Source organism: Acanthamoeba castellanii (genome assembly GCF_000313135.1).
Source record: "Acanthamoeba castellanii str. Neff unplaced genomic scaffold scf7180000084429, whole genome shotgun sequence".
NCBI lineage: Eukaryota > Discosea > Longamoebia > Acanthamoebidae > Acanthamoeba > Acanthamoeba castellanii.
This window is the reverse complement of record NW_004457661.1, coordinates 1336-27779: the sequence shown is the minus strand read 5'-3', so window position 1 is coordinate 27779 and position 26444 is coordinate 1336. Positions and strand designations below refer to the sequence as shown.

General features: G+C 55.1%; 8 protein-coding genes across 8 annotated transcripts; 2 read left to right on the top strand and 6 right to left on the bottom strand.

Annotated features, from left to right (window-relative positions):
- Positions 1 to 172: 172 nt before the first annotated feature.
- ACA1_023120 (uncharacterized protein) lies at positions 173 to 1892 on the top strand (the record flags this gene model as incomplete). Its single annotated transcript, XM_004353275.1, has 9 exons — positions 173 to 200; positions 276 to 356; positions 419 to 505; positions 577 to 687; positions 758 to 850; positions 944 to 1072; positions 1169 to 1247; positions 1340 to 1602; positions 1672 to 1892. 9 exons carry the CDS (start codon positions 173 to 175, stop codon positions 1890 to 1892), a joined length of 1092 nt encoding a protein of 363 aa, XP_004353327.1.
- Positions 1893 to 4320: 2428 nt separating this feature from the next.
- Positions 4321 to 7579, bottom strand: ACA1_023110 (uncharacterized protein; the record flags this gene model as incomplete). Its single annotated transcript, XM_004353274.1, has 5 exons — positions 4321 to 5792; positions 5851 to 6028; positions 6135 to 6487; positions 6548 to 7087; positions 7231 to 7579. The coding sequence occupies 5 exons, from the start codon at positions 7577 to 7579 to the stop codon at positions 4321 to 4323; spliced, it is 2892 nt and encodes a 963-aa protein (XP_004353326.1).
- A 2815-nt stretch (positions 7580 to 10394) lies between these two features.
- Positions 10395 to 11226, bottom strand: ACA1_023100 (uncharacterized protein; the record flags this gene model as incomplete). Its single annotated transcript, XM_004353273.1, has 2 exons — positions 10395 to 10828; positions 10989 to 11226. The coding sequence occupies 2 exons, from the start codon at positions 11224 to 11226 to the stop codon at positions 10395 to 10397; spliced, it is 672 nt and encodes a 223-aa protein (XP_004353325.1).
- A 4343-nt stretch (positions 11227 to 15569) lies between these two features.
- Positions 15570 to 16131, bottom strand: ACA1_023090 (uncharacterized protein; the record flags this gene model as incomplete). The annotated part of the gene is made up of 2 exons (XM_004353272.1): positions 15570 to 15875; positions 15943 to 16131. 2 exons carry the CDS (start codon positions 16129 to 16131, stop codon positions 15570 to 15572), a joined length of 495 nt encoding a protein of 164 aa, XP_004353324.1.
- Positions 16132 to 18964: 2833 nt separating this feature from the next.
- On the bottom strand, positions 18965 to 19224 carry ACA1_023080 (uncharacterized protein; the record flags this gene model as incomplete). Its single annotated transcript, XM_004353271.1, has 2 exons — positions 18965 to 19105; positions 19141 to 19224. 2 exons carry the CDS (start codon positions 19222 to 19224, stop codon positions 18965 to 18967), a joined length of 225 nt encoding a protein of 74 aa, XP_004353323.1.
- Positions 19225 to 20314: 1090 nt separating this feature from the next.
- On the bottom strand, positions 20315 to 21268 carry ACA1_023070 (uncharacterized protein; the record flags this gene model as incomplete). Its single annotated transcript, XM_004353270.1, has 1 exon — positions 20315 to 21268. One exon carries the CDS (start codon positions 21266 to 21268, stop codon positions 20315 to 20317), a length of 954 nt encoding a protein of 317 aa, XP_004353322.1.
- A 712-nt stretch (positions 21269 to 21980) lies between these two features.
- ACA1_023060 (GTPase, putative) lies at positions 21981 to 23216 on the top strand (the record flags this gene model as incomplete). The annotated part of the gene is made up of 2 exons (XM_004353269.1): positions 21981 to 22670; positions 22692 to 23216. 2 exons carry the CDS (start codon positions 21981 to 21983, stop codon positions 23214 to 23216), a joined length of 1215 nt encoding a protein of 404 aa, XP_004353321.1.
- Positions 23217 to 24093: 877 nt separating this feature from the next.
- ACA1_023050 (uncharacterized protein) lies at positions 24094 to 25131 on the bottom strand (the record flags this gene model as incomplete). Its single annotated transcript, XM_004353268.1, is given in 6 exon segments — positions 24094 to 24243; positions 24280 to 24372; positions 24494 to 24544; positions 24628 to 24683; positions 24755 to 24825; positions 24845 to 25131. 6 exon segments carry the CDS (start codon positions 25129 to 25131, stop codon positions 24094 to 24096), a joined length of 708 nt encoding a protein of 235 aa, XP_004353320.1.
- Between the last annotated feature and the right edge of the window lie 1313 nt (positions 25132 to 26444).

Sequence of the window (26444 nt, the reverse complement as noted above, 5' to 3'; positions counted from 1 at the left end):
CCACCTCTTTTTTGCAAAGGTGTCTCATTGAACAACTCTTATTGGACACAGCAAGCCAGCGTCTCCTTGGAACATCCACCTGCAGTAAGGCAATGCTAACACAGCCTCCCACAACAAAGGTGTCTTCTTTTCTAGCCTCACGGGTACATGGGAGCAAAACAGTGGTGTAGAAATGCACGTGACAGGCAACACCTCAAATGGTGCAACCACCACCACCACTGGCCATGCTTCACGCACCACGTAAACTCAGCTGATTGATTTATGCTCTCTGCCAGGTGTCCTGTTTACTCAAAGCAGACAGACATGGCTGCAATCCAGTGATGTCTCGATTGACATTCAAGGCCAACTCAGCTGTGGTGTGTGGCCCCTTTTGTTGTGTGGTGTCTGTTACATTCTGGTGCTGATCTATGCCACACAGGCATCAACGTAGGTGAAGCTGGCCCCAGCGTCTGGAAAGAAATTGGACCTGAACCCAGTTTCAACGCTTCAGGGTTTGGGTCATCTGGTATTGTTGCTCTCCCTCATCCTTACTGCTCTTTTTTTGGGGGGTCATAATCTCATCAACAAAAAAACTAGGACTCTGCCCTATTCCTTTGCCAAGCCCCTCTGTGGAGATCATCAGTGTCAAGATCAACAGCACAAGGCCCAGTGTGGAGATCAGCCCTCGGAACTCCTCAGCAGCTGAAGGTTCGCCTTTAATCCAACCTGCAAATATCCTCGAGGAAACCTCGACTGAACGTTGAGACGACCTGGACAGGTGGTGCGGGGCAGAAGGTACAGCTAGACTTTCTCAGCTTGAGGGAGATCACGCCCCTCGGAGTCATCGTGTGGCAAGCGCAGCTGCAAGAAGGTACCAACAAACAAACCTCTGCTTACTCCACCGGCCTACTTTTTGTTGTTGATCTCTACTATCTGTCGCGTGCCCCCCAACCACGTGATGCAGGTTGGTTGATGAATGGGAGCATGTCGAGCAACTCGAGTTACACAAGCACTTATACCAGCAAGCTCGCCAACAACGCCACGCTGACCTACCAGTTCTCAACTTTTGATGATCTCCTCATCCTTACACTCGGTATGCATTCTCCTCTTCCCCTCCTGTTTCTCCTTGACATCACAACAGACGAGCGTGACCCGACACTATCTCCCTCCCTCTTTGTTGGTGTTCCAGCAAACAATTACACATTCAGCATCACGCCCGCCTTCATCAAGTTTTCGCTGCGCTTGGACCGTTGGAACTGGTCCTCTAGGTACAGCCTCTTCACACAGTGGTGTTGTGTGATCCCTACTGCAACGGCCATTCGCAATAACCTGACGATTCCCCGATTCCCACTCTTATCAGTGACAACAAGCTGCAATTCCAAATGGCCATCGATCCGCCATTTGCCACCGGCGAGGTGAGGAACAACACACCTCAAGCCAGCATCACCACACTGCTGTTGCACAGCGCGCGTGAGAGCGATGCGAGCATGATCTCGCGGCTGCTCGACTTTGGTCTGACAAACAGCAGCGAGCGTGTGGCTTGCTCTAGCATGGTAGACTCTACCGACTCATCACTCACGATCACCTTTGACCACTTCGATACCGACCTAGACTATGACCCCGGTACCTATGGCGATTTCCAACGACGACACTACCTTGTCGTGGTTGCTGGTGCTGACCCTGTGCTTGCAGACATCTCGTTGCTCTTCGGGCGGGCTGGCCACGGCGGAGGTGACACCGGTGGGGCGCAATGGGTGATTGCTGTCGCTGTGGCAGTTCCTGTAGCTGTGGTGCTGGTGGTGCTCATCACCGCAGTCCTCTTGTTGGTGGCCTATGTTCGCAAGCAACGCAGCAATACGCAGGTTGCAGTGAACTTTGATGGAATGGGGGGTGACGCCGATGATGAGCTGTAGTGGCATACAACATAAAGAATATTGTTTTGTGTGTTTTTGTGTGTTTTTGAGTGTTTGTGCTTGGCACAAAGCCCCCCAAGATGTATGTTCTGGCCGGGAATGCATCAACTGCAAACTATAGTGCAACGCAGCGCAACACAGAACCGACGATTCCACACGAATGTGTGCGGGATATACACCGGTGTGAAAAACACATTGGTGACCTAGAGGCCAAAGTCGTGCTGGAGCCACACGATGTCGCTGTGGCTGCCGTAGAAGGCACCACTTGGCGATGTTTTATTGTGCGATTGAATCGGTTCTTTGGCTTTTTTATACACACTTAGTTGCGGCTATCTTCTGCGTATTTGCCCAATCCGCTTCTGTTAAAGTGGATAAAACAGAGATTGTCGTAAAACTGCTTGAAAGTGTTGGGCCGGGTGTCGACGGCCTCCTCCAGCTTCTTCTGAAAGAGAGCAAACCACCTCGACGACGAACACGCAGGAGACGGCGAAGGAAACGGCAAGACGACGCAAGGAATCTCATGACGGACAAAGTGGAAGGCGAAAACGAGATGGAGGAGGAGGAAGCGACAGGAGGTGGAGGCAGAAGGAGAAAGAGACCCGACTACGATCAAAGCGCCGAGACAGGCGGATGGCATCCTTGAAAGAGCCCGGATCGAAGGTCAATGTCCACACTCGGCTCTGTAATCGGTTCGATACAGTGCTCCTCACTGAGCTTGGGGTGCCGAGTGGAGACGCTACACTTCACGGGCACATCTTCTTCCCCTCCAAGTTCTACTGCATTGATCCTCGCCCTCAGGTATGACTGGCACCCATCCTTTGCTGGAGGCTCCGTTGGCCTTGAGCTAATGTTGCAACTTCCCCAGCACATTGAAAAACCACCAGTATTGTTCCACTTCAACAGCGGTTTACCGGAACCGACCTCAGCAAGGACTGGCAGAAGGTGCAAAAAGAAAGCGGGCTCAAACGCAAGTTAGCATATCTGGGTACTTAGCTCGTTCTCCAATCCCACTTGGCTTGGGGCACAGACTGACTGAGCGTTGACCAATGCACCTAGGTGCCCCGTGCGGAACCCCCATGTGCGGGAGCTCGGTCTCGTAGATTCTCTTCGTTTCTGAAGAAACTCGACACCACCTCCCGACTTCACCGTTGGAACTTAGGCCCAGCGATCGTCCATGACGCACGGGTGTTCGATTACCTTCTGGCCCCTTGCCAGGGATCGAACAAGCAAGGTCGCTTGCGTGGCCGTCCTCTGTGACCGCGACAGAGAGGCATGGCAAGCCTGGCCTTCTATGCAAGCCAGTCTCCAGATTGGCATCGTCTTGATCTTATAGCAGTGCCTGCTGGAATGCTGAGTCCAGTCCTCGTTTGTTCTTCACATTGTGTGGTGTGAGTTAAGAGGAAGGGGTGGGTTCTTTCTTTGGCGCTCAGCAGCTGATGTATGGAGGAGTGTAAGAGGTGAGAAGACTGTGGTGAGAGTGACCTTACACTCCATTGACCAGGAGGTCCATCACAGCTTGACTCTTAACCAAACATCCACAGTCCTTATGTCTGCCAGTGTCCTCTGGAGTGGAGATCAACTATGCAGGTTGATAAGGGCTAGCTGTGGACTGCCTAGAACACTGAATATATAACAGGTACAATACAAGGCCAGTTGGAGGCCAACAAGGTCAGGCAATGTGATGAAGGACCATTTTGCCCCTCAAACCACTTGCCAACAATGTCAATGAGCAGGTACAGCTAGTGCAGCTCCACTTGTCATCAGCCAGGTGTACAGCCTGGCCCAAGGTTGTTGAGTTGCTGTGGACAAGGAATGAACAACATCCCAGGGGCTGCAGGCCCACTCTGAGGCCTCCTCTTCATTGTTTCTTCTTTTGCTTTGTGCTTGACTGGCACCAATCCCAAACCTGCCCGCACTTGCATAAACTGACGCCCGGCCGCTATTGATTACCTGTGCCGTGAGGCGGCACTCCCTGTGGCGGCAGCGGGTCTTGTCCCGAAACTTGTGGCGGCATGGCTGTCCCTCCTTCGCAGTCCGCTGGGCCTGCCGGGAGTGGACTGTGGCCATGGTGCTTGGGCGAGGTAGCGCATAGAATGCAGTGCGCGCTGCATGTTCCGCTGCTCCTGCTCAGACTGCCTGCAGTCCATCGGGTTCCTTCCGTAGCCTAAATTTGATGGAGGGGAGGAGATGGGTGATTGTGGAGTGGTGGTTGCCTGAAGGTGCGCCTTCTTTGCCCTGTGCATGTCCTCCAGAGCTACATTCAGGTCAGTGCTCCTCTTGCCACCCTGCAGCTTATCTCTTCAATCCACTTCCCTTCCTCCCACCTCCGCAACTCAACCTCCTCTTCCCACATCACACTTGACATGCCTACAGCTCATGAAGTGGCTTCTGGACAACTGTGGGTGAGCCCTGGATGCAGTGGTGTCTATCATTGTGCCTGCTCGGATGGCGCATCAAGGAACTGCGAGAAGCGCCCCACTTGTAGTTCAGTCTGTTTCGCCAGGCTTGGGCTGTCCTCGTTGGTGTAATGCATCAACCCCTCGTCTTCCTCCTCTGCATCCTCTGCTTCGGCTGACAGGAGCCTGTCCTCCTCGTCGTCATCTGCACTGTGGAGGCGGTGGGGCTTGTTGCGCCCTTCTCGGTCGCCTGCGTCCGTGTCGTCCTGGCGTGTGTCCTCGCCGCCCCGGAAGACGGTGCACCTCTTGCGCCAGAGCCAGTCGAGGAGCGGCGGACCGTACAGGCGCACGAGCACGTAGGCGCAAAATACCAGCGGCAGCAGGGCCAGCGCCTCCTGCAGGTAGGAGACGGCCTCGGCGGCGGCGCCATCGAACGGCTCTCCCAGGCCCGCAAAGGTTGCCTGCGGGATCTGGAGCCCGGCGACCAGCGTCAGATCGCACAGGAAGAGCGTCTCGGCCCACCCATAGTATCGGTCGGCGTAGGGCCGGAGGTAGGCGTGCGACAGGAGCACGACGAAGCAGCCAGCGGCGAGGCCCAGAGCGCGCCACATTGGGTCGGGCACGAAGGTGGCGACAGCCAGCAGCGCAAGCCGGCGCAGCATGCCCACGCTCTCCCACCAGGTGCGGCCCCGAGCGTAAGGACCCTCGAGCACGTGGAGCACAGCCCAGCCCGCGGCGCTGCTGCCCAGGCGGCGCTGCCGGCTGCTGAGCCACCGGCGGAGGAGCACGAGCAGGAGCGGGAACGGCACGAGGAAGCCGCCCAGCAGTACAAACAGCGGGTACTGCCACTCGGCGTAGCATGTGACGTAGCCCGCTCGAAAGAGCCGCAGCGCGCCATCCCACGGCACACGCATCAGCACGTTGTTGGGCGAAGACACCAGCGGCGCCGTCTGCATAAAGTAGGTGATCGACTTCCACAGCGGGTGGTGGTTGACAGGCAGCCACAGCACGAGCATCACGTAGCACATGCCTATGCCGAGCAGCGCCGGAAGCATCCAGCCCGACGCTGGGACACAGTTGGTATTGGGGACACAGTCCTCAGATCCAAAGGCTTCGCCGTGGCCCGCGCGGCATTCACCGCAGAGCGTCCCACGTCGGTTGGACACGCAGGCCAGGTGCCACGGCTTCGGCTCGTTGGTCTCGCAGTAGCCATCGGGGCACGTCCGGCACTCCAACACATTGGCGGGGCTCCTGCTGGTGGGCGCACACCAGAAGCCCGGCCGCGTGTAGACGTCGGCTCCACCACGAGAGCAGTCGGCTGCACCGGGGCACGGCAGGCAAGAAGTGTTGCGCAACTCGAGACCGCGTAAATTCGCTCCGGCCACGGCATATAGCCCGCTGGCACAGCGCAGGCAGGTCTTGAGGAGGGAGAGCGCCCATACCTTACCCCATGGCATCGCTTGGATGACGAACGGCGACGACTCCAGGTCCAAATAGACGCTACCTGGAGAGCAGGCAACGTCGGTGGTCGAGATGCTCGAGTTGAGGCCAGCCTGAAAGACGACAAGGAATGGTCCGGTCCTCCACCTCGGTCGAGACGTTGTGCAGCAGGAAAGTCCCGCCAGATTCAAAGTCGACGTCGCCCCCCTGCGCCGACGCGCGGTTGCGGGTAAACACGCTTTTGTGTATGGAGAGGGAGGTCGACTCTCCCTCCACGGTGATAGCCCCGCCGCTGCCAGCCTGGAACATAAGCGCAAGGCCAATGAGCAGAGGGAAGTGGTGTGCGTGCGTGCGTGCGTGCGTGCGTTTGCGTGCGTGCAACCACAACCACAATTGCAAGTGGCACCTGGTTTTCGGAGAAGCGGCAGTGCTTCGCCGTGACAGTTCCAAACACGAGGTGTAATGCTCCGCCCTGGCACTGCGCACATCGTGCCTCGTTCCGCTGAAAGGAAACATTTTGAAATCCGGCGTGGGTGCGGTAGTCCCAAGTGCGGTTGTAGACCATGCTCGAATCTGAGTTGAAGCCGGACATGAAGACCGCGATGTCGGGACAGGACGTGATGGAAGCCGCTCCGCCCATTCCACTGCTCACGCGATTGTCTTGGAACAGATCATTGTTGAAGAAGAAACTGTTGGTGGCATTGCCCAAGCAGGACTGCGTGATGCTCACCGCTCCACCGTCTTGAGTCGCAGAGTTACCTGTGGCAACAGCAGCAGGTTAGCAGGGAAGGACAAAGGGGAGGCGCGCTTTGTTGGTACCGAGAAACAAGTTGGCCTCGAACACTGCTTTGACAGCGCCAGCGATCCAGAGCAGAGCCCCTCCGCTGTAGTAGGTGTTGCGGCCCGCGGTGTTGTTGGCAAAAGTGTTGCCTCGGAGTAGCAAGTTGAACGGAGAGACGGAAGAGTCCACCTGGAGACCCGAGGCTCGGTTCGAAAGAAACACGTTGTCCGCGATCCGCGCAGTCACGTTCTTGCCATCGATGGTGAGGGCGACGCTGCCATCGTTGAAGGCAATTCGATTGTTAGCAAAATCAAGGTCGCCATCCAATTGCAGGCTGAGCACGGCGCCGAGCAGGAGCGCGGTTGAGCCGGTGATGATGTTATTCCGAAAGAGGACCGAGGAGTGCGGCAGGTCGGCGATGGTCAGCGTCACGGCAGTGCCTCGATTGTCGACAAACGTGTTGTTGAGAAACGCCAACGCGCAGACGGGCATGGCCTCCAGGTACTGGACCTCGATGCCGCCCTCGTTGCGGTAGAAGGCATTGCCCGCCACCGTTAGATTGAGGCCGTAGGAGAGAACTGGAGAGATGACGATGCTTGTCGCACCGTTGTGCCGAAAGGTGTTGTTGACCAACACTAACAGTCGGTGGTGAGGATGTGAATAGGATTACCCAGTGGCGAACACTGGTCCGTGATGTAGTAGTAACAATCACGAGATCTACCAGCCAGCTCGCCGACTTGATCGGCGCACGTCGCAAAGCCGGAATTGCAGACACCGAAGACGAGGTCCCAGAGATAGCTGACATCGACACAGCCCTGGAAGGTGGGTGACTTCCAGTACACATCGTACTCCATCCAGCCGAGGTTGTGCACGAGGGAGCCTGACATCGACCAGTTCCCCGAGCTGTACGGTCCAACTTGAGAGGGCGGCGATTGGGTGAAGCTGCCGAACGCGTTGCTGTAGTAGTCGAGGACCAGAGTAGCATTGGTTTTGTTGTAAAAGAAGGTAGTGGCGGTGCTGCCGTAGGCGGATGGAACAAGGAGCAGACAGAGGACCAGAAGCGCGTGCATGTTGAGGGGCTAGGAGAAGGAGAAGAATAACTTACCCCAACGAAGAACTGAGCGACGCACCCATTTTGCCAGAGAAGTGGCAACCAATCGGACAACTTCTTTTTAGTGGCACCCATTAACCTGACCGTTTTGTCCACGTGCTGGGTTAGGACTTGGGCTGGGTGGGGCCATCGATGTGACGGGATGTGGTCTCGTGCGTTGTTTACGGCCCTGTATCTTATGAGCACTGCACATGCCCACCATACTACGCATCGCCTGGTAGCCCAGGGCAGGTCACCCAATCACCGTGGTGTGCCACTACCACTACTATTGCAAAATTTGGCCCAACGGGGACTGATTCCCCCCCCCCCGAGGAGCAGCCAATGAAAGGCATCTCCCGTACCAGGACTTGGGCCTGGGGGGGACGGAATCTGGTCTCGTGCCATTACCCTGTCGTATGAACACAACACAGACCCACCAAATAACGCAATGCCAGTTAACCAATGGGTACGACCCAATCGCCGTGGCCACCCACCCAATCGGATTCTCTTGGTTCGGGTATAAAAAACTTTGGCACAGAGTTTTTGCTCACTAAACCCACATACCTCCACCACCACCACCACCACCACCACCACCATGCGCCCTCTGTTTGGTCCCTTCCTCTCCTCCTGGTGTTCTCTTCCCCTCTCACCCGGGTTCAGCCTCGTCCCTTGGGGGGGCCGTCCTTTTTCCCTCTCCTTTTCCTTCCCCTTCCCCCCCTTTCTTTTGTACTTAGTGCTTTCCTCCGGCCACGGCAGCCATTTGCCTGGCATTTGTGTTTATTGTTAAAAATGAAAATAAATATAACAATTAACCCTAAGAGAACCGTTGGTCAAACCCGCTCCGATAAAGGCGCGCTGCTCAGCTACTTCATCTGGAGTAGAACGGTGCAAAGCAAAACCGATAACGGTGGCGTCCTTCATCATAAGAAGCCTGTTGTTCAAGGAGGGTTCCAATTAGTCAATCAAGTAGAGATACCATGGGGATGGGGAACATACCCTGGTGCCAACTTATCGACCTCTCCACGGCTGCCCACCACCACCACTGTACCTCCTACTCGGATGGCATCGAGGTCCTTCACCAAATTGACATCGGCGTCGGCGTCGAGGCGCCAAAGGTCAAGTGGCCAGAGGCAGCCGAGTGGCAGTCGGCCAAATGTTGCAACAAGTTGCGCCAGGATCAAACACGCCCGGTTTGCCTGCTCTCTTTCATATGCCGCCAGAGATCATGGCGCACCTCATGTCGTTCCTCGACAATGCCTCATTCTGCCGCGCTCGCGCTGTGGCCGAGTGCTTTTGCGCAGAAGGTCAACAGGAAGTATTGGCCAAGCGCGCATTCCCTACTTTTGTCAAGTCGCCGCGTCTGTGCAGTGATCTATTCCACGAGCGAATGCTTGATGAACCTTGCGCCAACCGCCGCTCCTTTCGCATTCGGTGCAAAATTGTGGCAACGCTTTGCAACTTGGACATACCTTTATCATGCACGTATTGCAATGCGCCGTCATAGTCGGCAATCTACGTGTCGTGCGCTTTTTATGCTACCAGGTGCTCTTGCCTTGGGTTTTACCGCCTGCTGTTACGATGAAAATTACACGCCATCAGAAGTGGCAGGACCGTCGAACGTTGCGATTGCACTCCTGAAGCAATCATCGGGCGAATTATTACTATTGCTGCAAACGAAGCAGCCAGACAAGGCCACCGCGAGATGCTTGCCTGCCTACTTTGCTCATTGCCGACAGCGATAAGCACAGAGTGCTGCCTGTGTGAGGATCTCTTTCATGAAATTTTGGGCTACAACGATGATGAAAGTACAGACAATATCATGGACACGGCAGCTGCAAACGGCCACCAATGGCGCTATAAAGCCTCTCAGGCGTGTTTTGCAGCTCTCTGTCGTTCTGTGATTGGCCGAGCGTTTTTTTTTTTTTGCAACCCAATTGTAGTTATCGGTTGTGTAGTCAGGGACAGCCCAAACAACAAATGCCATAAAGCACAAAGTTAAAATCCACACGGGACACCTTGCTATGGCAACATCAGTCTCTCTGCCAAGTTGGCGGCGCTGTCCGAGATGGAACTTTGCAATGTGGTCTTATGGTGCAAGGATGGTTTGCACGGTCAGTGTGTTGAACGCATACCCAAAGCACTCTTGCAAGCCTCATGCTCTTATTTACGCAACTTGATACAAGGCAATTTCCACATTGCCTGGCGCTGTGCAATGTGTTTGTTTGCGGTATGGCAAAGTGTCTTGTTGTTGGTACTGGCCCACACCGTGGCAGCCCATGTCTCATAACCTCGCTGGCTCATTTCCAAGACGCTCTCTTGGCTGATCATCCGCGCAACGGTGATGGAGCGCATCTGTTTGCATTGCATTGACCACACCCCGCCTGCTAAAACAACTTGGCACCAACTATGTTGTTTGCTCTATCTCTTGTTGGTGTCGTCGGCATAGTGGTAGCTCTGTGCGCTGTGGCAATAGTGTCTGTCTAAAAACTCCAATACTGCTGGTGCAGTGCGCTTCCCGCGTCTGACCTCCATCTCTGGGTGTGTGGCCTTTGGGAAGCCGCGGCAAGACACCTTTGAAGCGCTGCTCGGTTGGTTATTTAAGCGCCTGCAGCGTATCGAAACGCTACCACCACACCGCTTTTGTACGTTTGATCAAAAAAAAAAGCACAGCCGAGGCAACCATGACGAGCACTTTCTAGTTTAATATACTTTCGAGTTTAACGTATCCCCTGCTTGCCGGCGGTAGGTACATGGAGGAGAAGTAATTTCCGCGAGTTGAGTTTAATAGGGCTTTATTATTCGTCGCCAAGCACAGGCCACCACGCGTTTTTCTCGGCCTCGAACTCCTCATACGATGGCAAGCGCACCTTGAGCTTTGGCTGGCGCGTGAACAGCTCCTCCACCACCCGCATCTGCTCGTCATAGAGCTCGTGGCGGAAGTGGAGGCATGCTGGCGCCGCACCACACCCACAAGCGTCGTACTTTTTCGAGAGTTTGGTGCACGTCGACCGTAGTTGGTTCAGCGTGCTCAGCTCGAACTTGATGTGCCATGGGTTCACGCACCGTGAGTGGATTTTGTTGCCCGTGCCTCCTATCAGGCGCCAGAAACATTCACACAGGTGTGATGACTGGCCATGACCATAGCCGAAGAACTGTGGGATGTCCGGCACCCCAACAGCCTTGGCCACAAGGAGGTGCCCAAGCACAACCTTTGGCCGCGCAAGGCCCGCTGTGTGATGGCACCGCACGACACGCAACACAAGCACCCCCCCCCACCATCATCATGGGTGAGGATTCATTTCGCAGTTGGCTGGGCCGTTGCATGTTTGTGGTAAAAGGAAAGACGGAGATTGCTGGGAAGAAGCAAAAATGGTCCTAGGAATGCGTACGAACAGCCAGGGTGTGGATAGTGTAGCCTCCGTTTCTTGTTGAGCAGGACAGGTCGAAGTGGCAGGCATCTCCCCATTTCTTTTCCTCCTCCTCACTAGTTCTGCAGTAGGCTGGTGGGGTGTTGCTGGTGTAGAACTGTTGGAGGTAGAGCCTGTCAAAGTTCTCAAGAGCTGATTCCTCACTTATTAGAGTGATGTTGGTGGGGATAGGTTCTCCTGGCTCCCTGGGGTCAAGCATGCTTGCTGTTGTGTCAAAGTTATAACTTATTGATTCTAGTGTTGTTGTGGTTGTCTATAAATGTAAAAAAAAACAACACATGTGTGGTTCTCCTAAACTTGCTCACTTAACAACTCTCACCACCAATATCTTTCCCAGAACAGGTTCTGTGAGGCTGCAGTCATGTGACCACCAACACCACATACTGATGAGGATTCATTTGGCAGCACACCACCCCATGGATATGGTGGAGATTAATTTGCACTTCGAGTTTAATCTCCGACCCAGGATCCCGATTCTGTCGACTTTCCTTTTTCTAGCAAGCCACGTCAGCAAAATGGCTTCCCGCAGGTACCCTTTAAGGTGGCCAGGATCCCGATTCTGTCGACTTTGAAAGAGTTCAAAGAAAAAATTATTTATTCTGTGCACAACCAGCACACAAATTCGAGCCAAACACTGTATGTACTTGCCGGACCAGGATGGACATGCCCAAGACATGCTGCTCGCTAAGCTTACACTTGTACTCCTTGCCCCTGTACACACGCACAAGAAGCCATGACTGATGAAGTCTTTTTTGTGTTAGACCGGGAGAGGGGTTGACGTGTCCACATACCTTGTGTCGCAGCGCACAAGGGAAGCACCGCAACCCTTTTGCTGCCAAGGCTTCTCTCCGCAGCCATGTACAAAAGGCTACGCTGCATTACTGCTATCCTGCAATCTGCTGTGCATGCGAGGACCTTGTCAAGGCGGGCAAGTGGGCAGAGCGTACCACACATGCACCAGCCAATGGCCACCGATGTCGGCATGATGGATGCCTCCGACAGTACGTGTACACCTGGGATCGGGGCAAGCATGAAGCCTCACCACACATGCAATGTACGTAAGTCCATCATGTTGCTACATACGTTTTAATGGGAAAATTGTGCTGTGATAGGTACCCCAACTTGCCACGGGTGTAAGGAAGACCACCTACGAAGTGCGCGGCAGGAAACAACCAAGAGGAGGAAGGATGAGGAAGCCAGAATGCGGGCGACAGTCATCTGCCAGCGAGAAGAGGAAAACAGAGAAGTCGAGCAGCGGCTCAGTCAGAACTTGGCGAAGCTTGAGGAAGACCAAAAGCGAGAACACCACATACGACCTGTAGCTGAGGATGAGAACGCCAGAGTCCAGTGTGCGATCGCAGCGGTCACAGAAAAGCCACTGGGGGAGGTGCTTGCTGCATTGGTAGAAGAAGAGCCTGACCTACGCCAGCACATCACTCTCCCCCCACCCACGTTAGCACGCTTGCTCGCACTCAAGGACTCACTGCTGATCCCCAACAGCCGATGGGAGGAAGTAGCAGATACGTTCAACGTGCCCCATGCGTCCCTGTCTGCGATCCGAAGGTATCCCACACTTAAAGATTTAAGGGTAATCAGTAAGCTCATAAAATACAGGTTGCGTGCAACAATCGAGCGGGAAGGATGTTCGGTGCGCACCACAGCAGGAGGACGAGGTGCCGAGCTGCCGTTGCTGGCATACATGAGGCAAGTGCTTGAACAAGACCGCGCAAGGCTACAAGGGGGCACAAATCCGATCCACGTCAAGTTCGCGTTAGACGGGGCAACCATGACGTCAGGCAGCTTTGTGCAAGAAGAGGTGGGTGCTTTTCAGTACCTTTACGAGGGCGAGAAGCTGGCTGATGTGAAGTCACCTCGTGAGGCCCACATGTGGATCATCTACATCGGCGCTGAAACGGAGGAGATTCTCTGGTATGTTTTCTGTTTTCCTGGACCACAAACATAACTCTAACACCAACATCATGATCAGGGAGGAGCTGGCAAACACGATCGAGGTGGTGCGTCACCTGCTGGAGGAGAAACAAGTGGTCTTGTCGAACGGAGACGTTGTGCCTGTGCTGCCTGTTCTCACATGTGACCTCAAGGTTAGCACAGTTCTTCACAAAGCACACTCACAACATGACCAACCAACCAACACAACATAGACATTGGTGCGCGTGTTAGGGCTATACGAGACGTACCGTCCTGCATCGTTCTGGAAGTGTCCGTACTGCAACGTATGCTGCAACAACATCCACAACTTCGAGAAAGAGTCCTGGCCGATGCGGACTGAGGAAGAGGTAGCTGAAGATGAGCGAAATCTACCGACATCAGCGACAGGCAAGAAGAAGCACGCATCAATGCACCATGGTGTCCATGCACCTCGAATCCTTCCCTTCCCACGAACCTGCATCATTCCGTGCTTCCTGCACTGCCTCATGGCCATCGTTAGACAACTCTTCAAGCTTCTACTGCGCGACGCCTACCTTTCAACGGAGGTCGCGGAGGCCTGGGAACGAATAATCCGCGACCGAAAGATCAAGTTCTGCTCCAACCTCGAGAAGACATTTGCTGATCGTGTCCAAGACTCCCGATGGGGCCGACCAGAGTGGTTAGCGATCCTGCAACACCACCAAGACTTCATCAACGCCATGAAGGATCATGCTGGGTACGCAAAGAGAAATCATACCTTTTGCAAAGGGCAAGCGGGCAAGCTGTGTGGAGAGACTAACATCCTTGTCAGAAACAACGCTACGCGTGCGAAAGCTGAACAAGCAGGAGCAGTGTGGAGAACCTTCTACGAGCTTGCAACACTTGCCTGCCAAGCACGCGTCCAAATCACGGAGAAGGAATGGCTACTACAGGCACGGGGCTTCGGCAAGCTCTTCACGCAGACCTACGAAGCACGCAACACCACGCCCTACATCCACATTTTCGTTTATCACTTAGGTTATTTTTTAGAACACTACCACGGCGTAGAAAAGTTTGCTAACTATGCACTCGAGTGTAAACACCGTACCAATAAGATACAGATGCATGGAGGGACCAGTGGCTTCTCAGCAGGGCCAGTTGAAGCAGCACGCCAGCAGCTCAACGCCCAAATGCGCACCGAACACCATCAGCACCGGCAACTGATCTCCTCTGTCTCACGCGGCAAGAAGAGAGGGTGGGCTGAACTGAACCTGGCAGCACATCCAGCTATCCACGACTTTGTAGTGTCATCCACACACATATAACATGCGCAATGAAGCCACACCTTCAAACACTGTTGTTGCCGGCCAGGGTTGAGCTGCCTCTGACAGTGCCGCTGCATCTGTCTGTGTTGTGTTGCGTGAGTGTGCAGTGCGTATGTGCAGGAAAGGTGAACCTTATCAGTGAAATCAAAGTCAGAGAGTGCACGCAACGCATGAGCGAGCGACGAGAGAGTGTACTTTGGTGGAGCCGGAGCGAATGCCAAAGGGGAGATCGGAGATGACCACGTCAACGAACGATCCGTTGCCGGCAATCGCTGCACGTCCCATTGCACAATGTCGACCCAGGGACACCGCGGGGCAACTCGCTCCTGTCGCACGCACGCGTGGCAAGCATTGAGTATGCGTGTGTGCGTGTGCTCAATTGAGCGGAAATGTAAGCAAGACGTGTACATTGTAGAGCTGCAGGTTGTTGACTGTCTTGTTCACTTCTGACTTTGCACAATCCACGCCTATGACGATCGCCCCCGGCTCAATCGCCGCGGCGTGGATGGGCAGGGTGCCCACCCCACAGAACGGGTCTGCGCGCCATTGTTAGACACAGCATGGCACGGCACGACCAACGACACGACCAACAACACGACCAGCGACACGACCAGCGACATGACACGACACGACACGACATGACACGACACGACACGACCAACGACACGACCAACGACACGACCAACGACACGACCAACGACACCACATGACCAACGACACGACACGACCAGCAACACGACACGACACAACCAACGACATGACACACGCGGCACGGCAACGCGCGCACATAAGTATGAGCCCAAGGGAACGGCGAGCTGAGGGTGTACGTACGCAGGGTGATGCCCGTCCGCTGGGCCTCGATGTTATGCACCAGCACAGGCCACGCAGGCGCGGAGACAACCAACCGTCAGTTGTTACGCTCCATGGACCAAACCAATGGAAAGAGAGAGAGAGAGAAGCTGAAGGCGTACCATCGCTTGGCGCAAGCGGAAATTGAGTGGAGCGCCCTCTGCGGTCGAACAGGTCTTGGCTGTGGCTTCCCTGCCATAGAGCTAGATTGGCGGCTTCTTGCTCAGCCTCAGGTCCTTACAAACTGTGCGCGCAGGTGTGTGTTTGTGGCGATCACATGCAAGGTAGAGCAGTCAATGATGGGGCGTTCTGTACCTTAAAGAGTATGCCCACACCACGCACTTCTCGATGCCAATGTCAATTGATCATCTTCCTGCACACAGAGTTGTGAGGGGGCCTACCAAGACAAGCAGGGGCAGGTTAAGAAGAACGTGTTATTTGGCCAGCAATTGGGCGTGAGTTACTTGTATTCAAGAGGGTACTGCAACTGCCCAGACTCATTGAAGAGGGTACAAGAGAATGTGATCTTCAGCTTATCGGGCTTAGTTTTGCTTGGTGTAAGTATGAAGGGGAGGGTAATTATACCAACAGAGCCGTCATTCCACTGACGACGCACCCACGCACCCAACAAATCGTGCAACTTGCCTTCGTCGTCGATTAGCCGAGCTTTTGCACCGCCCACGATCAGGGCCCGCACCACGGAAAACAAACGGATCGAAATGTTCAATGGTAGCTTCTGCTTATAAATGTCTGCGCTTCCAAGCTTCTATCTCAACCCCCCCCCACTCCATCAATAAGAATAAACAAAACAAAAACCTCAAGGAGGAAAGAACCTTATGGAGTGCCGGTCCTGCAACGTTGCGAAATTCGTTGAAGATGAGTTGATGCGGCAACGAAAAGTGCTGGGGGGTGATCTCAACCACATAGCCCTCCACCATGATCGAGCAGGGCCCCTCTGGTTCCTGTGCCACGGGCGGCGCCAGCTTACTCTTCTTACCCCTCGGCGAGCGAGGGCTTTCCATTGATCAATCGAGCGGGCGATCAAAAAGAAAAGAGGGCTACCCGTAGAGAAAAAGAATTTCCTCTTGCGGAACGTTGGAATCTCCGAAATCGCCAGCCTGGGGTGACCAAACCCTTGCGATAGACTCGAAGTGCGCATAAACAACTTGGCGCGCAACGCCACCCCACAACAGGAGACCCTTTTTAACGTCGGCACGACAAAGTGGCCCTCGTAGCGCTCGCTGCTGGCTCCATCTGTAAACACCGCGACCGTACATCTTGTCGGCCATGAAGCCGCCTTTATATTTGTGCTCCTGTGGTCCAGGTTTGCACTCCGCATTTGCTCCCTTTGATAAAATTGCCCTCGTATCCGTGCGCCCACTTCGTAGCAGAAGATGCCGCGCCCATGCATTTCGCCAGGCCCTTGTGTGACACATTGTGTGTGAGTGCCACCAACCTATTGCAGCAAATAAAAGAGGCAAAGACAAAGAGAAACGCGGTCATGGCGGCAAAAGTTGAGCATGGTGCGGCGCTGCTACGGCGGCAAAAGTTGGCCACGGCGCGCAAAGTTCTTTTTGCTGTCTCAAACTTTTGAGGACAGTCTCACCAACTTTTTTGGGGGCAAGAAGGAGGCAGACAAGAAGGGGCAAGTGCCTGCTCACCAGATAGGTGAAGTTCGCCCTCGAGCTAAAACCTTGGTACCAACAGCGAATACTGTGTTACCCCATAGCTGAAGATCCTGCGTGCGCTCTATTTAGCAGCATACCGTGTGTCCCGTTCGCCTTAAGGGTGCAGTGCCTTCGGCGGCTGAAAAAATGGGAGAACCGTGGGCGGGGTGGCGTCACATCACGATTTGAAAAATGTGGGGGTTTATTGCGCACAGAATAAAAATTTGAAGCATGTGTATTTCCTGGCTGTGCTGACGCGGTGCCACGTCAGAGTCCCTCCAGCACCCGGCGAAGCTGGCGTTCGAGAGCCTCTACGCGAAGCTCAAGCTGGTACTTGTCGGCGGTGGTCGACGGCGTGGCAGCTCCTTGATGAAGATCGAGTTTGTCGAGTTGGTGGCGGAGGGTGAGGATCTTCGTTCTGATGTGTGCGGCGTGCTCTTGCGTGGCTTTCTCCATTTCTTCTTCGTCAGGAGTTAGTTGAAGAAGTGCCTCTTGTTGCCTGAGGCGTCGCTCGAAGCTGTTGAGTGGAGCTGCAGGCTGAGGAGGAGGAGAGGTGGAGGATGTGTTGGGTGGGAGAGAAGCAAGGAACGCGGCAAGATCGAAGCTGGTCTGTCGCTTGAGAGTGGGTGCAGGTCTAGAGGCTGATGAAGTAGATGGAAGCTGTGGCAAGGAGGAGGAAGAGGAGGAGGAGGACGGGGATGGAGAAGGTGCAGGTGAAAAAGTTGCATGTACCTTACGGTAATGGGCATGCATGTTGCTTTGTGTTGAGTAGTGCTTCGCGCACCCTGCAGCAGTGCAGAAGACTCAGGAAGGTGCAGGGCGAGGAAGTGATGGTGTTGGTGGAGAGGATGAGAAGTAAGGTGGGACATGAGGAACTGCTGGAGTAGAGGGTGGTGAGATGTGCAGAGTCGGAGCTGGTGTTGAGGACAAAGAAGTTGATGATGGGGTGCTGGGTGGAGGGACAGAGGCTGTGTCGTCAAGAGCCATAGTATCGTTGGTCTCTTTCTCTTTGCCTTTTGATCGCTTTGATCTGCTTGGAATCTCCACTCCAACAGCTGCTAGATGCAGTACGCAGGAGCCTGGTCCTCTGGATGAATTGTGCAAAGTAAGGACAGTGACGCCCCAGCGCTGGATGAAAGATCTTACCACTGAACTCAAGGAAGGCCGCTACAGTGCCAGCAATCAAGAAGGAAGGGAGATTATCAGTGTTGTTAGGCGTGCCTACAAGTTACTGTATGACAACAAACAGAAAGGCATTCCTGAGGAAGTGAGAAATGACCTCACACAGGCCTTGACTGAGTGGCTACAGCCCACCAACCTCATCGTGTGGATCCACAATGAAAAGTTGTCCATTCGTGTAGCCTGCCCTTTCAAGGAGAAATGTAGTGATAGAGGCGAGTGGCGCTGCAACATTGAACTGCCGCCTGACACCTCAGTGGTTCATGGCACCACCATCAACAACCTGTTACACATGCTCACCACCCAGTTGGAGCATGGATTCATCACCATCAAGGGAAGACCAAGGAGGGAGCAGTACACCTTCACCAAGCTGGCCTGGTTTGGAATCAATCTCAACTCAAAGGAGCAGTTCCCCAACATCACTGAATACAGAGACTCTCACTCTTCAAGCAAGATTGTCAACAGCCAACCAATACAGCTTTCCTGCTTTGGTGCCTCCTCAAGCCTGGGGTCACACTTTACAAGCTCAGCACACGCCAGTACCAATACAAGGAATCAAACACCATCCTTGTGGCTCCAGACACCCAGCCTGGCTGGAAGCTTGTGCATGATGACCTCAGCAGGGGGTTGTTGAAACTCCTCTGGAGCCAATTGATTATAGATCCAACAGACCCTTTCCCTGGCCCACGGCTATATGTTATAACGAGCCCAAACAGGGGTCCAAACCCAACCCAAATGCATGGACAGGCCTCTGGACACATCCAGAGTTGGCAGTTGTGGGCAGCACCTCAGTCCCGCTGGAACACATTACTATCCAACTCATGGGTCACAAGAACAAGCACTGCCAGCAGAAGAATACTGATGAGCCCTGTGATTGTAAGAATGGTAATGGAAATGTGGCGTCAATTGAGAAAGTCATCAAGGAATTCTATCACCTGGTGGATGGGGATGGATTAACAGCACTGGTGTTCTCCTAATATGACATACACCCCACCCTGATACACTCCACTTACTGCATGGAGATGACCATTTCAACAAAGAGTGAGCCAAACTGTTTGGTCACGTCTTGTACAGTGTGGGAGGCGTCCTGGGAGTAGAGCAGGATCTTGGTGTTGTCGCTCTTGGCCAGATCGGCGAGGGCCTCAATGTACTGCACCGGAGATAGTGCGCTTTCTACTCAAGCACCGTAGCGAAGGCAGCACCGGCTATGGCATAACCGCAGCTGCTCAATATGGTCGTCTTGAAATGGTGCGTCTTTTGGGCAATCATCGGGCGAATTATTACTATTGCTGCAAACGAAGCAGCCAGACAAGGCCACCGCGAGATGCTTGCCTGCCTACTTTGCTCATTGCCGACAGCGATAAGCACAGAGTGCTGCCTTTGTGAGGATCTCTTTCATGAAATTTTGGGCTACAACGATGATGAATACTTCCTGTTGACCTTCTTCGCAAAAGCACTCGGCCACAGCGCGAGCGCGGCAGAATGAGGCATTGTCGAGGAACGACATGAGGTGCGCCATGATCTCTGGCGGCATATGAAAGAGAGCAGGCAAACCGGGCGTGTTTGATCCTGGCGCAACTTGTTGCAACATTTGGCCGACTGCCTCTCGGCTGCTGGTGCGTTGTGTCGTTGTACAGGGCTAAGAAAAAGTTACAGGTCTTCGCTGTTGTGGTCGCGGACGAGCATGGGCCGAGAAAGAGCAGGTCCCTCAAAAAACCGCAAAACGGTTCAGCAATGGCTCGTTGGGTTGAAAATGACCATGGCGCTCATGTTGTCCGAGCTTCGACAGAGCTTGGCCTCGCACACCATAGCGTCGGCAATCATTTGGGGAGTGTTGGTGTTGGCTCCAGCACGCACCAACTCGGCCAAACGAAGGTCAGACACAAAGTCAGAGAGGCCGTCCGTAATGAGCACCAAGGCATAATGGTCACTACTCATTGTCGCTTGGGCCCGTGCAGTTGTGTGCGGGCAAACGCCACCGAGAGGCGTCAAGACCAGAAATGATATTTCATTCTCTTCACTGATCCCGTAGGATGGCCACATGGGCTTCAGGTGAAGACTGGGGTAGGGGGTACGCCACTGGCTTGAGACAAAGGAAGCGGCCCAGCAGGGGCGGGTCATGATGGACCTCCGTGGCCTCATTGAGGGTTAGCCTCATTTCATCGGTCGTGAGCTCGCCCCAGACCACCGTGCGCGTGGCGCGAACCACCAAGACAATAGCGACTGCCATGGCAATCAATTAATGTCCGTGGTTCTTCACTTTTTGCGCACCGATTGGCGAGTTGCGCATCTTGGCCTTCTTTGAAAGAAAACCGAATAATTCTTCTTACTCTCCTTGTTTCCCTTTCTTTGGTGGCGATCAGCGAAGACGGATCCTCTTGAGGAATCTTTTTCCCTCGCGCGCCACCGAACTGAGCACGGATCGACGGTGCTCCTCCTGCTCTCTCGCCTGCTGCAGTTGGGCCTCCTGGATTCTCCTCTCGGCTTCGGCGCGCTCGCGCTGCAGCGCGAGACGCTCATTCTCTTGGCGCTGTAGTTCTTCTTGCCGCCTCGCCTGCTCCAACCGGAGCTCCTGGGCTCTCCTCTCGGCTTCGAGGCGCTGACGCTCTCGTTCAAGTCGCAACTTTTCCTGGTGTAGCTTCTCGGACGTCTCGGCGGCCGACAAGAGGGCCTCTGGCCGTACCAGCACGTACGATCCGGGCGAGGCTCTCGACAGCGCTTCGGCGAGGCTATCCCGTACGCGTTGCGCCTCGCCAGAGCCCGAAGCGACGAACGCCTGGCGCTGCTCGAGGTTGTCGTTGGCCAGCCTCTCCAGGTACGGCACGGCCAGACGATTGGCCGCGTACGGCCGAAGCAAGGGCGGCATCGCGGCGACGGCTTCCACCATGTAAGCTTCCGCAGCTGCCGGCGCCAGCGCGGGCATCATGTTGAACACGAGGATGACGCTCTCGGGCCGCAGGTCATAGGCCCGCACGATGGCCTCCAGCTGCCGTACGTCGTTGGCGCTGATGCGGCCGCTCGCTGCGACGGCCAGCACGAAGGCGACGATCTGGCGCTGGCGACACGGGCCTTCAAAGGCCCGCTGAAGTTGGGCGCGGTGACGGGGGTAGTGTGCGTCCTGGTCCAGGCCGGGCGTGTCGTGCACCACCAAGGCGAGGGGTGCCTCGCCGGGGAAGCGCACCGACTGCGACACGGCCCAGGCGTTCTCGGTGGTCACGTGGGTGGGCTGAAACGCCGTCGCAAACACCGCTCGGCCAGCGGCGATGTTGCCTACCGTGGACTTGCCTCTGCCCGGACCACTGGTGATGATCATGTCCACGCAGGGCTGATCGGGAGTTACAGGTGCGTTCGGTCCCGCGGCTCCGTCCGCGTCAAGTACCGCCACCGACAACAATGTCATCAGGAGATAGGCGGCGCTGACTAGAAGAAGCAGACGGGCAGCACCGTCGTAGGAACACAATGCGCGCGTTGTCAACGTCATGCCGCCAAGTAGTGAGCGACTGACCGGTATGGTCGGATGTGGGTGAGTGGGTACAGCAAAAAACGGACGACAAACAACGACGCGTTTTATTGTGCCTTTTTTCGGGGGGAGGAACGCGTCCGCCCAATCAAAAAAAGAAAGAAAAAAGCGTCCGTGGTTGGCGTATGTCCGCGAAAATGCCTCGTTGGCCGAACATTGTCCCTCAACTGTCCCAACCAATCAGGCGGCTGAGGAACCAAGTCGAAAAGTTTTTTCTTTTTTTGGACAAGCCCACCCATTGGCTGTCGCGTTGTGGGGACATGTCCCACCCAATGGCGTGGTGGCCGGGACAGAGTCGACACAGCTGAGCTACCTATAAAAACGGCGGGGTTGGAACAAAACCTCCACCCCCACCAGCCAACACATCGGCCTCGCCATCGCGCACTCGCAAAGACGTCAGGGGACCTACCGACTTCTCAACCCCCCCTCTGCTCCCCTAACATTTTCTCAAGCCCAAAAGCTCTTTCTCGGAATGAGCGGTTCTCGCGTCAACGCCCGCCCCGCGATGGGCAGCGTCTGCCACCTCGACGGTGACGTCGACACGAACAAGCCCGCCGTTCGGACATCAACGTCGGTCCTTCCGCCTCCTTCGACTCCTTTGGGCGTCGCTATCGCTCGAAAGGTGGGATGGAAATGGCCCACCTTCTGGGGAGCCAGACGCAGCCCGGCGAGAGACGGGCATTGCTCCGCGACGAGGACGGTGCTCATCCGCAGAGACGAGTTGCAGGGTCTGGTGCTGTTGCTCGTCGTGCTCTGCGACATCACCATCGCCACCGCCACCGTCTCTCCCGACATCTCGCTGGTGGTCGTGGGGAACCCCGGCGTTGGCAAGTCCTTCCTGTGCAACATCTTCCTCCAAGAAAACGCCTTCAATCACGCCTGGCAGGTCGGCGCCTGCACGAAAAATGCCGAGTTCCGTACGGCCGTGCTCTCGGGCGACAGCGGCGAGACCCCGCAGGTGGTGCACGTGCACAACGTGCCGGGCCTGATCGAGCACGACCCGGCGCGGATGGCCGCGAACAAGCAGGCCATCGGCCAGGCGTTCGCCCAGCCAGGCGAGCACATCATCATGTACGTGTTTGCGCCCGGCCGCGGCGGCAGGCTCGAGGCGTCCGATTTTGCAGCCTACGAAGCCCTGCGCAACGCTTACAATTTCCAGACGACCTCGGTGGTCTTCGTCTTCAATCTGATGCCGGTACGTAGCGACCGCACGCAGGCCTACGACGACGAGATCGTGGGTATGGCCATGCGCCTGATCGACTGGCCGGCGAACAAGCCCTTCAATCACGTCTTCATCGATCACGATCCCGAGCTGGCCTCCGGCTCCCGGCCGTTTGACTTCAAGAGTAACAAGGCGGCCGCGATGCGAAACAGGCTCCTGCAGGCGATGGATCTGGCCATTCCCTACCGCCACGAGAAGATCAAGGAGATCGAGCTCGCTCGCGACCGGGTGGTCCAGCTCGAGGGCGTCATAACGTCGATGGAACAAAAGATCGCCGAGGCCAAACAGCAGGTCGAAGATTTTGGTCGGCAGATCGGAGAGGCCAACGGTCAAATCGCGGAAGGCCAGCGTCGCCACGCAGAAATGGTGCAGTACGTGGAGACCCTTCGACAGGAGGCGCAGCGGGCCCGCCACGATCTCGAGCAGGAGCGCAAGAAGCGCAAGAAGCGCAGCTGGCTTTCCAAGCTCGGCGATATTGTTGGCGTCGTAATGCAACGGGCTGTCGGCCAAATCATCTAGTCACACTCAACGCCTCTTTTTCCTCTCCTCTTAATGTGATGCGCAAGACCGAGGTGTCCACTGGTATCCAGCATAGCTCGAGGGGCTCTTTATCAAGAGTGGCCTATTATCTGCGCTGTCGAATGTGCAAGCCTGAATGCGCTGGTGCAAATAAACGCCATTTGGCAGTTGTGACTTTTATTGTTGGTGTTGTTGGTGTTGCTATTTGAGTCGTATTTTGCAAGGTGCTAGCAATCGAGAACCATGCCTTTTTTTCTGTGCCTATTTCTGTTTTGCAATCGTCGAAACAGCCAAATGGCGTTTTGGCGACCTTTTTGGTGGTTGGTGTGCTTGTTCTACAGGCTAAGCCGACTACAGAAATATATACGCGCATGAATAGGCCCGTTCTGTTAACTGTTGGACGCTGTTGCTTTTGTTGTGCAGTGACGCTACAGACAAGAGGCAGCATCGAGTAACATGTTGCAGCTTTCTAGTTTACGCTGAGCGCAAGTCATGAAGACCACACATTTTGACAACAAGCGCAACGAGATTAGCGATGATGACCTGTTTGTCGCCATCATGAGCAAGATGGACAAAGCCTACAGCAACGTCATTGTTGTAAAGACTATTAGACATGACGGCAACGGCGGCAACACTATGCACAATGTTTCATACCACATCGAGTATGATGCGGTTCATAGTGCACTACGCAAAATGATACGCAACAAGAGCATGTTTTTGTTTGACTACATTCACTGCCAGCAAATAAAGCCAGATTTTTCCGCCTTTTGGCCAACCCCAAGGCGGAAACGAGGCAGAGAAACCCTGACTGGCGGAAAGGAGACGGAAGTGGTGAAGAGGCGGATTTAGTCCATACATAGCATGCCTTTTTCCCGCCTCATGTCCGCGCTCTTGCCAATGCGACCTTGGCGAACTCGTGGGCGTGCTTAGAGGAGACCTTGTCCAGGGTCGGCCGGGGAGTAGATCGAGGGCTGGCCTGATTGAAGGCCGTCTCGAACGGGAAGGTGGACAGGTAGCCTGCCTTGGTCTGGTTGCACGAGCGTGTGTTAGAAAACAAGCTTACTGAGGGTGTAGTGTTGGGGTGGTACCTGCAGGCGTAGCCACATCGGGTGGCCAGGTCGCGCACGAACTCGAACTCTGTTGGATCGCACACGTCCTGCGCCGTCGACGAAGTGGAGGCGCCCGCACGCACACGACACGCACACGCACACAAAACGCGGGTCAGTAGTAGAAGTCGTTGCCGTTGAAGCCGAGCGGATGACGTACGCGGTGAGGACATAGCTGCGGTAGGTGCCGTCCTTGAAGAACACGCTCAGAATGCGTCGATGCTGCGTCGATGGAAAGACAAGAGAGAAATGAGCACACGACACGACACGACACGACACGACACGACACGACAGGAGAGGCGTACATCTCCAGCAGCGGAGGCCGGAGCGGTGCTTGTGGGCGCCGACACCGGAGCCGCGCCTGAGTACAAAAGAACCACACACACACACACACAGCGCATCAGCACGGGATGCGGTCACTGCAATGCGCACCCTCAAACTTGGCTGGCGGCCAGCGGACGGGGCGGCAGGCCGGAGCCCGCAGCTCACAAGTCGCTGGCGGACTCTAGCTCGGCGAAGCACTCCTCCTCGAGCTCCAGATGGCGCAGGGCAGAGGCCTCGCCATTGTCGTCGCTTTCACCGCAGCCAAGCTTGGTGGACCACTTGTCGATGATGCGCCACTTGGCGCGGTGGTTGTAGCTGCAGGTGCCCAGGCGTGCGGAGTCGTCCACGAGACGGATGCGCTTCGCCACAGTCCACCCGCACCACGGGCCGAACGGGATGTAGTACCGGGCTTTGGGGAACTTGAAGTGAAGGTAGGGAATTGCGCCTGTGGGCTGCGGCTGAAGAAGCCCAAGGCGGAGCTCCATCCAAACTCTTCCTTTGCGGCCAAGGGCTCTGGGTCATCCACATCGTCCTCATCGGAATCCTCATCTCCGTCCTGACCCTCTTCCACACCACCGGCTTCGAGGAGGTACGCTTCGAGGAGGTCGCGGTTGGGGGGCTCGCCCATCACATCGCCTACATCTTCTTCATCTTCCAATTCGCTGTCAGATCCTTCCAATTCCAATTCCAATCCAGTTTCAACTTCAGGTCCCATCTCGTCTTCAACATTGAGTTCGACGTGGTGCTGATGTCGTTTGGCCTCTTGCTTCCTCTTGTCCTCTAATAAGAATGTCAAATCAACTCAATGATTGGCACTAATTGAAAATGGGGGACAAGAATACCGTTCAGAAATGTGTAGTTTCTGTGTAAACAGAAACGTGCTTTATCACGAGTGGTTAGCACTCGCCCGGCGTGACGCCGGCTTCTCGAGGAGAAGTGGCCGCTCGGTGGTGCGACCGGACCACGGTGTCACGGGCGGCGTTATAGGGGGAGGCTGGCTGGTGAGCCAGCAAGTTTTTTCTTCTCTCGCGTGGCGAGAGGTTCCCGCCCGCCCGCCCGCTGGCTCTCCTGCGCAGGAGTGTTGCGGTGTGCGACGCCGCTAGCCAGCTCTCTGGGACGCCTCTCGAGCGACCCACGGTGGTTCCTAGGAGCGGGAACCACGGAGTTAGGAGGAGAAAGGAGAGTGTGTGAGAGTGAGGAGAGTGGTGTTTAGCGTCCGTAGGAGTTTCTGATAGTGACCTCATAAACACCCATTCGTCAGCAATGGCGCGAGTGCTAACGAGTGATAATGGCACATTTTTTGTGATCTTCTGTTTGCTCATGTAGATCGGGCATTGTTGTATAGAACGCATCGCATTCAGCACAGTACTTCCTTCGATGGCTCATCGAAACGAAGACAAACGCAAACAAAAAAGATCGAATTGTCTACAAAATCAAACCAAACATCGTCAATCAAGCTCCAGTGGCCATTTGGGTGAGACAAAAACAAAGAAGAAGGACGGAACAAGAACTACTCCAGATGCCTCTGGATCGTGTGTCTGGTATGTACCAAACCGAAGTTGATTATAATTCATTTATTTGAATATTCATCTTTGCGCTACACGCCGGCAAACGTAGAACAAATCAGTCTAGTTGACCACACAAACCAAGTCTAACACCACACCATGGGACACACGTCGAAGGCCAAGGCGACCCGTGCAGGAAAGAGCAGCGATGAGCGAACCAAGCGGGCTGTGGCGGCCAAGGCAACAACAAGTGGTCTGAGCTGCGCCAAGAAGATGCACAAGGCAAGCACGCC